Below are 14,429 nucleotides of genomic sequence, written 5' to 3'. Positions count from 1 at the left end.
TCTCTGTCAGAGTCCGACCATATTAACCCAACCTGCGATCCGCCCCAGGCCGCCCTCACCCCAGACCACCCGGTGGCAGGGCTTCTCTTTCGCCTCAGGCCTCTGATTCCTGAGCTAGCTAGCGTCGGTTACCGGCTTCCTTCCGCTGATCGAGGACCCCCCCACCCTTAACACGCCACAGTCACCCTTTTCCACTTCCAATCCCTTCTCCTCTTTGGCTACGAGGCCTAGAGGGTACTCACCATTCCGGCCGTTGCTACTGTCACTGCTCTGGTTGCTAGGGCCCGCCGAGGTCAGTGCGCGTGCGCACTTCTCGGAACCCTCCGCGGATCCCAACCCTGGCAGCGGTACTTTCTCCCCGCCCCCGCCCCCCCTCCCCCCTCCGGTGGCGTGAGCGGGGCATTGTGGGATGGCGCGGCGGCCGCTTCGGTCCTCCCGCAGGGCTGCAGCTCGCCTCCCGGTCGCTGTGGTGGGGCTGCTGGTGGCGTGCGGGACGTGAGAGCTTAACGGCGCAGAGTGGTCCAGAGATGCTTTTTGCCGAAAGCAATTTCAGCTAATCTGAAGTGATGTACCTGCCTAAATTTAAAACTTTAAAACCTTGCTATAAAATTCCCTTCCCCTGCAGATTGCCCCTCGCATCCTTCTTTTTATCACCTTCTGTAATTCACCTTGGCATCCGATTGAGGCTATATTCAGCAGAATTTCCTCGGTTACCTTCCCCCAGCCCCTCCAGAGGAGAATGAAAGCATAAAATGCTGGTTTTATAAAACCGAAGTGTCTTTGTCCCCTCCCCTCCTCTTATTAAATTAGACAAAAATGGTAAAAATACTGAGTTGCTAAGGGCATGGAGAAATGGGGACGCGTATATACCTGTTTATAATGACACAGCCTTTCTGGAGAGCTGTTGACAATAGTATAAAAAGCTTTAAAAACGTGTGCACCTCTGTGACCCAGTAGTTCGACTTCTAGGACTTCATCCTGAAGGAATAATCAGACAAGTGCAGAGATTTATGTTCAAGGTTTTAATAGCAGAAAGATAACCCAAATGTAAACAAAAACGAATTGGTATTACTGAACATCCGAATGACGAAATAATAGTCTTCCATTAAAAATGCTGCTGAAATGCATCTGCTCACATGCAGGCAGCCATGATGTTTGAATTTAAAATGCAAGTTATCAAACAAAACAGCTGGTATAATCTTCTTAAAAATTGTATACTGAACACACATTTATACATACCTATATCTTAAAGAATATTATGAGGGTCTATTGTTTGCTGCAGATTGAATTGTGTCCCCCCGACCCCCGCAATTCGTGGGTTGAAGCTCTAACCCCAATGCGACTGTTTGTGGAAATAGGGACTTTAAGGAGGTAATTTCAGTTAAATGAGGCCATCAGAGTGGGGCCCTAATGCAATATAACTAGTGTCGCTATAAGAGGAATAGATACACCAGGAGTGGTGGTCACAGAAGAAAGGCCATCTGAGGACACAGTAAGAAGATGGTCACGTGGAAGCCAACAAAAGAAGCTTCACCAAAAACTAACACTGTAGGCACCTTGATCTTGGAATTCCAGCCTCCAGTACTGTGAGGAAATAAATTTCTGTTGTTTAAGCCACCCAGTCTGTGGTATTTTGTTATGGCAGCCTTAGCAGACTAAAGTGTTCATTTTGCTTATTTTCTGGTTATTCTATAATGTGGCTATTTTAAAATTTGAAATAACAAATTTCATTTTGAAAAAGGTAATTTAACCATAGTTATTTAAAAACAGGAAAAAGTAAAATGTGTATTAAAGAAAATTAAAATGAATATTTATAACATATGCAGCCTTTTTTCTTGTAGTGTTGTTTTGTTTTTGTTTTTGTTTGTTTGAGATCTCCACACCTCTACATGTCTCCAAACTAGAATTTTTCTTGGCTGCCAAAATCTTTGCCAGTTTTGTTGATGGGGTTGAAATGGGAATCTAATCCTCAAACAGATCTCATAACAGAGTATGCCTCTTACTCAAAACTGTGGATTACTTCATAAGGCATTGCATTAATTGTGAAATATCATTAGCAAATTAATTTTATCTTCATACTTGCTCAGAATGTTACTTTTACTTCCTCCTTGTCATTGGAGGAGTAAACTTTGACCATGAATATGTTTTATTTACCTCTATATAAACTATTTACCAATACATAAGCAAAAATGTACTGTCTCTGAAAATTAATTTATAATATCTGCTACATTTCCCATCAAGTACATTTTGAGTTTCAGATTCTCAAAGGTTAAAAACATTCACACAGGGGCGCCTGGGTGGCTCAGTCGGTTGAGCGTCCGACTTCAGCTCAGGTCACGATCTCGCGGTCCGTGAGTTCGAGCCCCGCCTCAGGCTCTGGGCTGATGGCTCAGAGCCTGGAGCCTGCTTCCGATTCTGTGTCTCCCTCTCTCTCTGCCCCTCCCCCGTTCATGCTCTGTCTCTCTCTGTCTCAAAATAAATAAATGTTAAAAAAAAAATTAAAAATAAAATAAAAATTAAAAAAAAACATTCACACAGGAGAAGAATGAAGAATTATATACTTTGGATCCTTTCTTTGTTCTCTTAAATCCGGCAAAATGGCAAAATAGATCCCAAAAGCTGTTCACCAGAAACTATGGCTTTGGATCTACTTGTTGCTGCAGGCCTAGGAGAAAGATAAGAGAAAGATTAAAAATATTATTGAAACAGTTTCCCCAAATTCAGAAATCACCAGACCCATTGAAAAGGAACAGTAAAATAGTGTGAAATGATAGCAAACCAAATGTTAAGGAAACTTTAATGTTCTAAACAAGAATGTGGGTTGAATAAAAGAAAAATCATCATGTTTAACAGCTGATTAGAGATTGAGCAAAATAGCTAAAAGTTGTATACCCTAAAATAAAATTAAAAAAAAAACAACTTAAAGCCTGAGAGAGTCATTCATTATTTAGGTTATTTATATAGTCAAAAAGTTTATCAGCTCAAATTAGAATGAGCAATGTAGCAATTTTCAATAGTCCACTTCCCAGATTATTATTCTCATTATACTTACTTGGTAAAAAGCCAATTTCTCTCCTATGTTTTTGGTCTGTTTTTTAAAAAACATCATTTAGGGATGTCTAGCTGGCTCAGTAGGAAAAGCATGCAACTTTTGATCTCAGGGTCGTGAGTTTGAGGCCATGTTGGGTGGTAGAGATTAGTTAAATAAATCAAACTTAGAAAACAATCTTTTAAAAATCTTACATGAATAACCCCAAAATCTGGAAGTAATACATATAAACACACACACATATATATAAAGTATGACATATGCTTTCTTGTTGATGTTAATAATTTGAAACTTGTATTAATTTTTTTTTTTTAATTTTTAAAATAGGGGCACCTGGGTGGCTCAGTTGGTTAAGCATCCAACTCTTGATTTTTGCTTAGGTCATGATCTCACAGTTGAGACTGAGCCCCACATCAGGTTCCACGCTGACTACATACAGCCTGTTTGGGATTCTCTCCCTCTGCCCCTCCCCCATTAGCACTCTTTCTCTGTCTCAAAATAAATAAACAAACATTTAAAAAACAATTTAAATAGTGGGGGCGCCTGGGTGGCTTAGTCGGTTGAGCATCAGACTTTGGCTCAGGTCATGATCTCTCACTTCGTGGGTTCCAGCCCCACATTGATTGGGCTCTCTGCTGTTAGCGCAGAGCTCACTTTGGATCGTCTGTCCTCCTCTCTCTGTTCCTCCCCCACTTGCACTTTCTGTCTCTCTCACAATAAATAAATAAACTTAAAAAAATTCTTTTAGATAGCGTTACTACTGCAAATTAGGGTGACAATACCTCATCCTCTGCCAAGAAGAGCCCAAAATATAGTTCTGACTGCAAGATCTACTGATCAACCAAAATCAAACGCTAATAATTAATACCATAATCTTTCTCTCCAATTATGTAGAAGAAAAAAAAAATAACTAAATTATGAGAACGCCAGAATTTTAATATCTTCTAATTCCACACATATTTTTAAAGTTTAAGATCAAAGCTCAGAACTTGCATTAAAATTATTTTAATAAATTAAGGCTTATCCACAAATTGTAATTACATTTTTGGTGAAGGTGGCGGAAAGTAGAAGGGATGAACTCTGTTTCCCTCAGATAATTACATTGTCTACTTGTGTCAATTATCAACTTGGGAGGAGAACTGGAATGTGCCTATTTTTAAATATATTTTTGAAACAAAGTGTTAAGAAAAGTTTTTTAAAGTACAAACAGACATAAGGGAATTATAAAGAACTAGTGTGTCAGGGCACCTTTGTGGCTCAGTCGGTTGAGGTCTGACTTCAGCTCAGGTCATGATCTCCTGTTTCGTGAGTTCGAGCCCCACATTGGGCTCACTGCTGTCAGCCTGTCAGTGCAGAACCTGCTTCAGATCCCCTGTCCCCCTCTCTCTGCCCCTCCCCTGCTTGCACTCTCCCAAAAAATAAATAAATGTTAAAAAAAAAAAGATTTAGCGTTTCTTAGTAATTGCTTGGCAGTTTTAAAGCAAGTAAGTATTTTTGGATTTCTAACTTTCTTTCCCCCCCCCTTTTTTTTTTTAAGTTTTTAATTTTGAGAGAGAGAGAGAGAGAGCACACAAGTGTGAGCAGGGAAGGAGCAGAGAGAGAGGGAGAAAGAGAGAGAATCTCAAGCAGGCTCAGCGCCGTCAGCATGGAGCACAATTCCAGGCTCAAACTCACAAACCATGGGATCATGACCTGATCCAAAATCAAGCATCAGACACTTAACTGGCTGAGCCACCCAGGTGCCTCTCTAAGTTTCTTTAAAGATCCTTGAACAGGTGACAATTAGAAAAAAAAAAAAAAAAAAATCAAGACCTGACTAACAACAGAAAGGATTCTGACTTCAGTCTACCACAAATCAGCCTCTGGGTCATCGTGTTAGAATTCAGTCCAGCATCTTATTCTCTTATGAGAAAGTTATCATAACCCAGTCGTTGCTCACCATAAAACCTGGGGCCTATATTCATGTATTCACCCCTGTTTAAAACAGTTTTATAACCTCTGGGACAGATAACAGCAAACTAATTATCATATGCCAGATTTTTTTTAAAAAAAACCTTTGGAAGTATGGGTGACAGGGAGGGTAAGTGAGGAGGCTGGGTAAATGGCAGATTAAAAACTGGTTTTCACTTAGCAATTACCTTGAGTTGAAGCTCAAACCAACCAACCACGGAGAAACATGGATAGTCACCAAAGTTACAGGCTCTGATGAACTTGAAGCAAGTATTTTTACTTCTTTTAAAAGCTTGCAGATGCCCATGAGAGATCTAGATTTCGGTCATTTGTCAAAAATATTCAATCAATCCCTTAAATGGTTCTGCACATATTCTAAACTTAGTTTGTTAGACTTTACCCTAGATGCAAGTGCAAAAATTCCAAGATCTTCTTCCAAGACTCAATCTGAGCGACAGCATGAGCTTTTAGCTGCCCACCTCCCAAAACAGGCACTCCCAACACGGGATCAAGGTATACAGAGAAAAAAGGGCTGTAAGGGGGATCTATTCTGTGGCCGGCATTAGGATAGCTTAAGAGAGTAAAATTTGTCTTCCCATGCTCTGTGAGATGCTTCACAGCTATGTCAGCGTAAACAGAACTCTTCCAATGCCTGTCATCCTCTCCGACTATAAAAAGGAAATGGGCACTGGCTTTTTCAAGGGGGATACGACTTTCCCGGTAGGCTGGATCCAAGGGGTCCTCCAGTGCTTCTTTAACATCATAAGCCCCTGAATCCATGGCAGAGATTTTGTCTAGGTTAAAAGGCAGACCTGGCAGGATTGATCTACCACATGTAAGGGCAGTAGCTGTGTTAGAGACACAGCCATTGATGCTCACAACTGCAGCTATATTTGGGAGAAAGCTAGCCATGGAAAATGCCAACTCTGCCCCTTTGCCAGAACCAATCACTCCAATGTTTGGACCTTTAACCTAGACGTTGAAGAAAAAGAAGACAAACAAGGAGGGAAAGAGGGAGGGAGGGAGAGAGAGAAAGAGAAAGTATGATTGTTAATGAAGTCACAAAGCACTCAATAAAGAAAAAGCATATAGGTATTCATCAGATAGCTTATGTATTTATTTATCCATTCACGAATTCATTCAACAGGTATTTGTTATAGATATTTTCCAACCCATTAGTACCACCTTCTTTTCACTCTCTCCTGGCCCTAAGGAGTTCATTTTAAACGCATTTCTCTCTACAATCCCACTCACCTTTGGGTGACTTTGCACAAATTTAGCTGCCTCTTCAAAGTAATCTAAATTTAAGTCTTTCATGATTGGAGGTAGATCTTCATAGCCAAAAAATGGCAAAGCCAGAGTAGCAAAACCTCGACAAGCCAGGAGACTAGCTCGAGATTCATTTAATCCTCCATCACCAAACATATCAATCAAACCAGGAAAAGGACCATCTCCTATAAATCAGGAAAGAAGATTAATCTGGGATTAGACAACAGGACATTTAATGGACCATGATACCTAGTTAACATTTTCTAAATCAAATTCTAATTGTACAATTTATATTTTTTCTTTAAAAATGTTTTTATTTTTTAACTTCAAAAACATTTTAATTTTTTTTTCTGTTTTGAAACATTCACCTAGGGGTGCCTGGGTGGCTCAGTCAGTTGGGTGTCTGACTCTTGGTTTCGGCTTAGGTTATGATCTCAGTTTGTGGTTCGAGCCCCATGTTGCGTTCTGTGCTGGCAGTGTGGAACCTGCTTGAGATTCTCTCTGCCTCTTCTGAGCTCTCTCTTCTCTCTCTCTCTCAAAATAAATAAATAAACTTTAAAAAAGAAATAAAACATTCACCTATTTGCCTTGAAAAGAAAACATCTGTTTTGGCTGAAATAGTTTTATTCTTGTGGTTGAAATAGATACTTGTTTTGGCTATTTTGAATAAATGTAAAAATGTTTTTATATTTTTCCCTGTGAGATATCACTGGAAAATGGTGAAAAAAATATGAAAATTTGCAAAAAAAGATATGGAAAATGTTTTGGTTTGAACTGTAAGTCCTGATTAAACAAATAATTCTGGCAGTCTTTGAGTTATGAAACTATAATACCTCATTAAAAAGAAATCCGACCAACTAATCTTTGGCAAAGCAGGAAAGAATATCCAATGGAATAAAGACAGTCTCTTCAGCAAGTGGTTCTGGGAAAACTGGACAGTGACATGCAGAAGAATGAACCTGGACCACTTTCTGACACCATACACAAAAATAAACTCAAAATGGATGAAAGACCTAAAGGTAAGACAGGACGCCATCAAAATCCTCGAGGTGAAAGCAAAAACCTCTTTGATCTTGGCTGCAGCAACTTCTTACTAACACGACTCCAGATGCAAGGGAAACAAAAGCAAAAATGAACTATCGGGACCTCATCAAAATAAAAAGCTTCTGCACAGCAATCAGCAAAAATAAAAGGCAACTGACAGAATGGGAGAAGATATCTGCAAACGACATATCAGATAAAGGGTTAGTATTCAAAATCTATAAAGAACTTCTCAAACTCAACACCCAAAAAACAAATAATCCAGTGAAGAAATGGGCAAAAGACATGAATAGACACTTCTCCAAAGAAGACATCCAGATGGCCAACTGATACATGAAAAAATGCTCATCACTCATCATCAGGGAAATACAAATCAAAACCACAATGAGACACCACCTTACACCTGTCAGAATAACTAACATTAGCAACTCAGGCAACAATAGGTGTTGGTGAGGATGCAGAGAAAGAGGATCTCTTTTGTACTGCTGGTGGGAATGCAAACTGGTGCAGCCACTCTGGAAAACAGGATGGAGGTTCCTCAAAAAACTAAAAATAGAACTACCCTATGACCCAGCAATTGCACTACTAGGTATTTATCCAAGGGATACAGTTATACTGTTTCAAAGGGACACATGCATCCTCATGTTTATAGCAGCAATATCAACAATAGCCAAAGTATGGGGAAAGTCCAAATGTCCATCGATGGATGAATGGATAAAGAAGATGTAGTATATGTATACAATGGAATATTACTCGGCAATCAAAAAGAATGAAATCTTGTCATTTGCAACTATGTAGATGGAACTGGAGGGTATTAGGCTAAGTGAGATTGGTCAGTCAGAGAAAGACAAATGTCATATAACTTCACTCATATGAGGACTTTAGGACACAGAATGGATGAACATAAGGGAAGGGAAGCAAAAATAATATAAAAACGGGGAGAGGGACAAAACAGAAGAGACTCTTAAATATAGAGAACAAACAGAGGGTTGCTAGAGAGGTTGTGGGAGGGGGGATGGGCTAAATGGGTAAGGGGCATTAAGGAATCTACTCCGGAAATCATTGTTGCACTACATGCTAACTAATTTGGATGTAAATTAAAATAATTAAATTAATTAAAAAAAAAAAAAAAAAAAGGAAATCCATGGGGCACCTGAGTGACTCGGTTGAGCAACAGACTTCGGCTCAGGTCATGATCTCACGGTTCATGAGGTTGAGCCCTGTATCTGGCTCTCCACTGTCAGCACTGAGCCTGCTTCAGATCCTCTGTCCCTCTCTCTCTCTGCTCCTCCCCCGCTCATGCTGTCTCAAAAGAATAAATAAATAAACATTAAAAAAAAAAAAGGCAACTTGGGGCACCTAGGTGGCTCAGTCGTTTAAGCGTCTGACTCTTGATATTGGCTCAGGTCATGATTTTACAGTTCATGAGATCATGCCCTCTGTGCCAACAGGTTGAGATTCTCTCTCTCCCTCTCAAAATAAATAAATAAACTTTTAAAAAATCCAACTTTAAAGGGCCGTTTGAGTTCTCAATGAGCTTCAGATACAGAGTTACCTAAATCCCTAACAAAGCCTATGCTATTTTAAAGGTTTAATGATGGTGTAATATAAAATGAACAATATGTGTAGTATAGGGGCCAAGGGCAGGCTGCCCCTAGATGGACCAATTTAGTATAAAGATTATCTTGAGTTTGAAGGGGATCAGGGGAGTTCCACTTAGAATATGCTACTTGGGCATGTGGATTATTTTGAGCTAAAGGCAACTGAGATCCTGTGAGCTCAGAGGAATGATTTTGCTCCTCCCTTAACTACATGGAAAAATCTCAATTGGGGGTCTTTCCCAGAATGAGGGTTATTGCCAGAGATAAATTTTATCTGAGTGGCCACTGTATGGCAGGGCAAAAATCAACTTTCCAAACACCTGTTCATCTTATTGCCCTATGAAATGCATTCCTTCCCTTCAAAGGCTTAGACCCCTAACCTTTTCTCCTTAGTTCAGGATGACATATATACTTCATTTTGCCTGTCTTTGGAATTTCCACGTCTGTATGGATTTCCCATACATACAGAATTAAATTTGATGTTCTCCTGTTAATCTGTCTCCTGTCAATTTGATTCTTAATCCAGCTAGAAGCTAGAAGGACCTTGAAGGGGACAGTAAATTCTTGCTCCCTGGCAGTGGAAAGGGAGTAAAATGTCAAACTATTTTCCTTCTAATGTTGATCTGTTATTTCTCTTTCAACATGCCTATTGTAGCTTATGTTATTCATTCAACGTTCCAAGAGAAGAATTTCTCAGCCAATTGACTCCTAGTATTTCTCAGATACATTCTTTTGTGTTATTCCAACTAAAAGCGCTAGATAAATTTATAAGAACAAAATAAGAGGCAAGAACATTAGAATATAAACTAAACAAGAAATCTAAAATTCCAGTGCCAGAAGCTGTTCCTAAATTTTCAAATCTAGAAATAAGTTAAGGGATATCTGGCCACCAAAGTGAAAGCTAGAGTATACATATTAAGATAGTGATTTTTAGATGGTGGTTTTCTTAACATTTGGGTATCTCAGCATATCTTGATCTGCTCTTTTTAAAATTAGATAAATTTGGGGCGCCTGGGTGGTGCAGTCGGTTAAGCGTCCGACTTCACCCAGGTCACGATCTCGCGGTCCGTGAGTTCGAGCCCTGCGTCGGGCTCTGGGCTGATGGCTTGGAGCCTGGAGCCTGTTTCCGATTCTGTGTCTCCCTCTCTCTCTGCCCCTCCCCTGTTCATGCTCTGTCTCTCTCTGTCCCAAAAATAAATAAACGTTGAAAAAAAATTAAAAAAAATAAAATAAAATTAGATAAATTTCATGCATTTCTGGATTCAAGATTACTTCCAAAATCCCTAAAGCAAGCCATGAAAAAGACAACATACAGTTCCTCAAATTATTCCAGCAATAGATTTTTCCAACCACAGCCTTCAAGATACTAACCTGATTATCACATTAAAATAACTGAGAATTTGTTTATTTTGTTTCAATTGAGAAATTTGATCCTCAGGATGTAAATTTGCTAGGACCTTATAGGATCTTAAAAAACCCCTCCACACCCTCAACTATGAAAATGTTTTTTTTTAATGTTTATTTATTCATTTTGAGAGAGAGAGAGAGAGAGAGAGAGAGAGAGAGAGTGTGTGTGTGTGTGTGTGTGTGTGTATGCACAGGGGAGGGGCAGAGAGAGAATCCTAAGCAGGCTCTTCACTGAGAGGCTGAGAGCCAGATGTGGGGCTCCAACTGGCCAACTGTGAGATCATGACCTGAGAGGAAATCAAGAATCAGATTTTGACCTGAGAGGAAATCAAGAACCAGACGCTTAACTGAACTGAGCCACGCAGGTGTTCCTGAAAATGTTTTAAATCTCTCATTTGAAAGACTCTTAGTTGTTCCTAAGAACCCTGAGATTTGAGAGCAGAAGATAAACCAGACTGGGCTTTAAAAAAAAAACAAAAACAAAACACAACAAAACAAAACAAAACACCAACCTATTTCACTCATTCTCTCCTCAGCCCATGTTACTGTGGAGGTCTGAGTTTGGAGCTCAAAGAATTTGACTGCACCCTGATTTTAGCACCATCTAGCTGTGTGACTTGGTTAAAACACTTTAGGCCTCGGCTTACTCATTTATAAAACAAATTGTTCTTTGATCTATGAAATGAGCAATAGAAGTGTCCTCATCATGATGAAGGTCTCTAAGGAATTAGAGTATGTCAGAAAATACAACAACAAAGTCATCGGTATCCTAACGTGAAACCAGAATTTAAAAAGTGAACAATATATGTAATAGGGCTTCAGTTATGTTGGGTTTGAGCAGATACCAGTGACAGATAGATTTGTATCCACTATTCTCGTCATTTTTACAAGAAATGATAACTAAAAAAGTTAACACAAAGCTCTGCCTACTAGACAGGTAAACAAATACTTATGGGAGAAACTTTACAACAATGTTATGCTTACTAGAATATGCTTAGTCACAAGTAATAGCAGCTGCAGCACTGGGAGTCTGAAGGGTGGGCAGCCTGCAGAAAAGAGGTTCCCGAGCAAATTGCATTTAAATCCCAGTCACCATTTAGCAAAGTGACTGTCCCACCTGGTGTCTAGGCGACAAAATAATTGAGGCGCTCGCTCTGTTTTTCAGATGATAAGTTAGCTAGCAAAGCAAGCCGGCTTTCATAAATCATTTTTCCTAAATCCATGCAAAGCCCTCTGCGGAAAAGACCTCACGCACCTGGGGGCAGCAAGAAGACGCCCCGCAGGCGGCCGGCTTGCAGGCGAGCGCGGCTCAGCTCCGGCCTGGAAAACCAGCGCTGCACCTGGGCAGAGGCCAGCGCCGGGCCCAGCGGTACCGCCTGCTGCTGCGGCGCGTGGTGGACGGTCACCTCCACTTTGAGGGGGGTTTTCATCACGCCTCTCGGCATCTGGCTGAAGCAGGGATCCTCCGAGCCGACCGGCGTGAGGCTCCACAGGAGCCCCATGGGCTCCACGCCCGTGAAGTCGCCGCCCAGAGCCCGGTCCCTGGCCAGGTCCAACCCCCCGCGGCCGTCCGCCTCGTAGTGGGCCACCGATCGGAAGAGGCGGCCTCGGTAGCTGACGGCCGACGCCCGAAGGGTCACCCGCTCCCTGGGACCTAAGCCCTCCACTTTAATATCCAGGAGCTCGTCGGCCAGCCCGGTCTTGGGGGTGACGGTCAAGGTCGCAGACTTCTGGGCGAGAAGGGCAGATGTGGACATTGACCTCCGGAGCAGGAGTGGGGTTCCGGGGGTCCGGAGGACCGCATGGACAGTCCTCCACATGGCTCCGGATCTTCGCGGCTTTGACTCAGGCCAAACACACGCGGCCGGGTTCTCGTGGGAGGGAGTCAGCTCTCTCAGCGGGGCCACGCAGGGCAGGCCGGGGCCTGTCCGAATGGGGCGGGGCCGGGCGGCTGAAGCAGGGCAAGAGGGGCGGGGCCGGGGGCGGGGCCCAGAAGTGGCTGAGCGGACCAGAGAACCCCAGCTGGTTCTTCCCGCGCTACTCAGCAAAAGGCTGCAAGAAGGGGCAACTTAGGAGGGCCCGGGGTCGGTCACGGTATTCGGGTCCTTTTAGTAAGACCGCCTAAAAGAGGCAGGAGCTCATCCCCAGCCTACGCTGGACTTGGCGAGAAGGAAAAGTTAAAGGTCTTTTGACAGAAAATCCTCGTCGTTCTTTCTTTAAAATCCCTCTCTGGCCACCTGGGGTCACAATTCCCTAAACCTTGCTGAAGGAGGCTCCGTGTAATAGACTCCTTTCATTCCCTGAAATTATTTTTGCGGGGATTAAGAAAGACTGCCAAAATTAAAGTTTAAACGTTTTAGATGAGGCAGTACAGATTTATACACTATGGAAATGATCCCTATTGTCTTGTGGCCTGGCACAAGTAATAAAAACGTATGTTTTTATGTGCAGAAAAACTTACATCATGACTTTTTTTTCCCCAATAAAAAGGTGCTTAATTCACAAATCATATTTTTCCATTAATACAAATATATGTATGTACATGCAAATAATATGGTTCTGTAAGGGTATACTTTTTTTTTTTTTAATTTAATTTGGAGAGAGAGTGGTGGTGAGGCAGAGAGAGAGAGAGGGAGAGAGAGAATCCCAATCAGGCTCTGCACTCTTCGTGCAGAGCCTGATGGAGGTGCTTGAACTCATGAACTGTGAGATCTTGATATGAGCAGAAATCAAAAGTGTCAGAGGCTTAACGGACTGAGCCACCCAGGTGCCCCTGGAAATGTATGCTTCAAGTTAATAACTGTAATTAGCCCTAAGAAAAGCCTGGAATTGGGTAATGAGTTAAGAGGGTTGAATTTTATCTGTATTACTCGAATCTTTTACGATGAAAAATGTATTGATATAATTTAAAATGTTTTCCACTGTAGAATTCTATCTTAATTAAAACACGTGTAAAATGAGGTGAATATATCCAGGTGAAAACATTCCATTAAACTGCTGTGACAAGGAATATATATATTATATATATTAATATTTTATATAATTATATTATACATTGTATATTATATATTTATATAATATATAAATATTAATATTTGTATTAAAAATAACATATTATATGGGGCGCCTGGGTGGCGCAGTCGGTTAAGCGTCCGACTTCAGCCAGGTCACGATCTCGCGGTCCGTGAGTCCGAGCCCCGCGTCGGGCTCTGGGCTGATGGCTCAGAGCCTGGAGCCTGTTTCCGATTCTGTGTCTCCCTCTCTCTCTGCCCCTCCCCTGTTCATGCTCTGTCTCTCTCTGTCCCAAAAATAAATAAATAAACGTTGAAAAAAAATAAAAATAACATATTATATAATACATAATATACAATATAATGTAGATTATATTGTATATCTTGTGGTTATATATATATTATATATATATAATATAATATATTGGCTCAGGGCACAGTTGGTGAATTTGAGTTCCACGTCATGCTTTGTGCTGACAGTTCAGAACCTAGAGCCTGCTTTGGATTCTGTGTCTCCATCTCCCTCTCTCTCTACCCCTTCCCCACTCACACGGTCTCTCTCTGTCTCAAAAATAAATAAGCGTTAAAAAAATTTTTTTTTAAAGATCATAACTGTCATGTGTCCTATTATGGCTTCAAAAATATTTGCCACTGAAACTAAATGGCCACTGGACCAAGAATTTCTGCTTTAGAGCCATACAATAACCGTGTGTTCTTTGAAAAGTACTTGTTAAAGTCCCTCTATCTTTGAAGATCTCCAGCTTTAGAAAAACAACACAAGTGGGGCACCTGGCTGCCTCAGTCTATAGCGCATGCAACTTTTGATCTTGGGCCTGTGAGTTCAAGGCCCACATTGGGCATAGAGATTACTTTTTTTTAAAAAATATTTTAATTATTTTTGAAGGAGAGAGAGAGCATGAGCAGGGGAAGAGCAGAGAGAGACGGAGACACAGAATTCAAAGCAGGCTCCAGGCTCTGAGCTGTCAGCACAGAGCCCGATGCGGGGCTCAAACTCACAAACTGTGAGACAATGACCTGAGCCAAAGTTGGACACTTAATCAACTGAGCCACCCAGGTGCCCCTGGGCATAGAGATTACTTA

General features: G+C 41.2%; 2 protein-coding genes across 6 annotated transcripts in view; both read right to left on the bottom strand.

The window, feature by feature from the left end:
* DNAL1 (dynein axonemal light chain 1) overlaps window positions 1–358 on the bottom strand; it is a 47,344-nt gene extending 46,986 nt beyond the window's left edge. The window contains exon 1 of the mRNA XM_003987810.6: window positions 243–358. Within this exon, the coding sequence (XP_003987859.1) occupies window positions 243–245 (3 nt within the window). The 5' untranslated portion in view covers window positions 246–358. The remainder of the gene's footprint in view (window positions 1–242) is intronic.
* A 512-nt stretch (window positions 359–870) lies between these two features.
* On the bottom strand, window positions 871–13,436 carry LOC101092771 (bile acid-CoA:amino acid N-acyltransferase-like). 5 transcript variants are annotated; one of them, XR_006599781.1, is made up of 5 exons: window positions 11,573–13,435; window positions 6,254–6,453; window positions 5,188–5,971; window positions 2,562–2,665; window positions 2,447–2,465 (listed from the first exon to the last, which is right to left on the bottom strand). XR_006599781.1 is itself a non-coding variant. In XM_019833273.3 (3 exons), the coding sequence occupies exons 1-3, from the start codon at window positions 12,135–12,137 to the stop codon at window positions 2,648–2,650; spliced, it is 783 nt and encodes a 260-aa protein (XP_019688832.1). In that variant the 5' UTR covers window positions 12,138–13,436; the 3' UTR covers window positions 2,541–2,647. The 5 variants fall into 5 exon arrangements, 1 of the variants encoding a protein (XP_019688832.1); XR_006599782.1 differs by lacking the exons at window positions 2,447–2,465; window positions 5,188–5,971 and adding an exon at window positions 871–978 and having other exon boundaries at window positions 11,573–13,436; XR_006599783.1 differs by lacking the exon at window positions 5,188–5,971 and having other exon boundaries at window positions 2,421–2,465; window positions 11,573–13,436.
* Between the last annotated feature and the right edge of the window lie 993 nt (window positions 13,437–14,429).

This window comes from Felis catus, chromosome B3, assembly GCF_018350175.1.
Source record: "Felis catus isolate Fca126 chromosome B3, F.catus_Fca126_mat1.0, whole genome shotgun sequence".
NCBI lineage: Eukaryota > Metazoa > Chordata > Mammalia > Carnivora > Felidae > Felis > Felis catus.
This window is presented reverse-complemented; position numbering and strand designations above follow the sequence as displayed.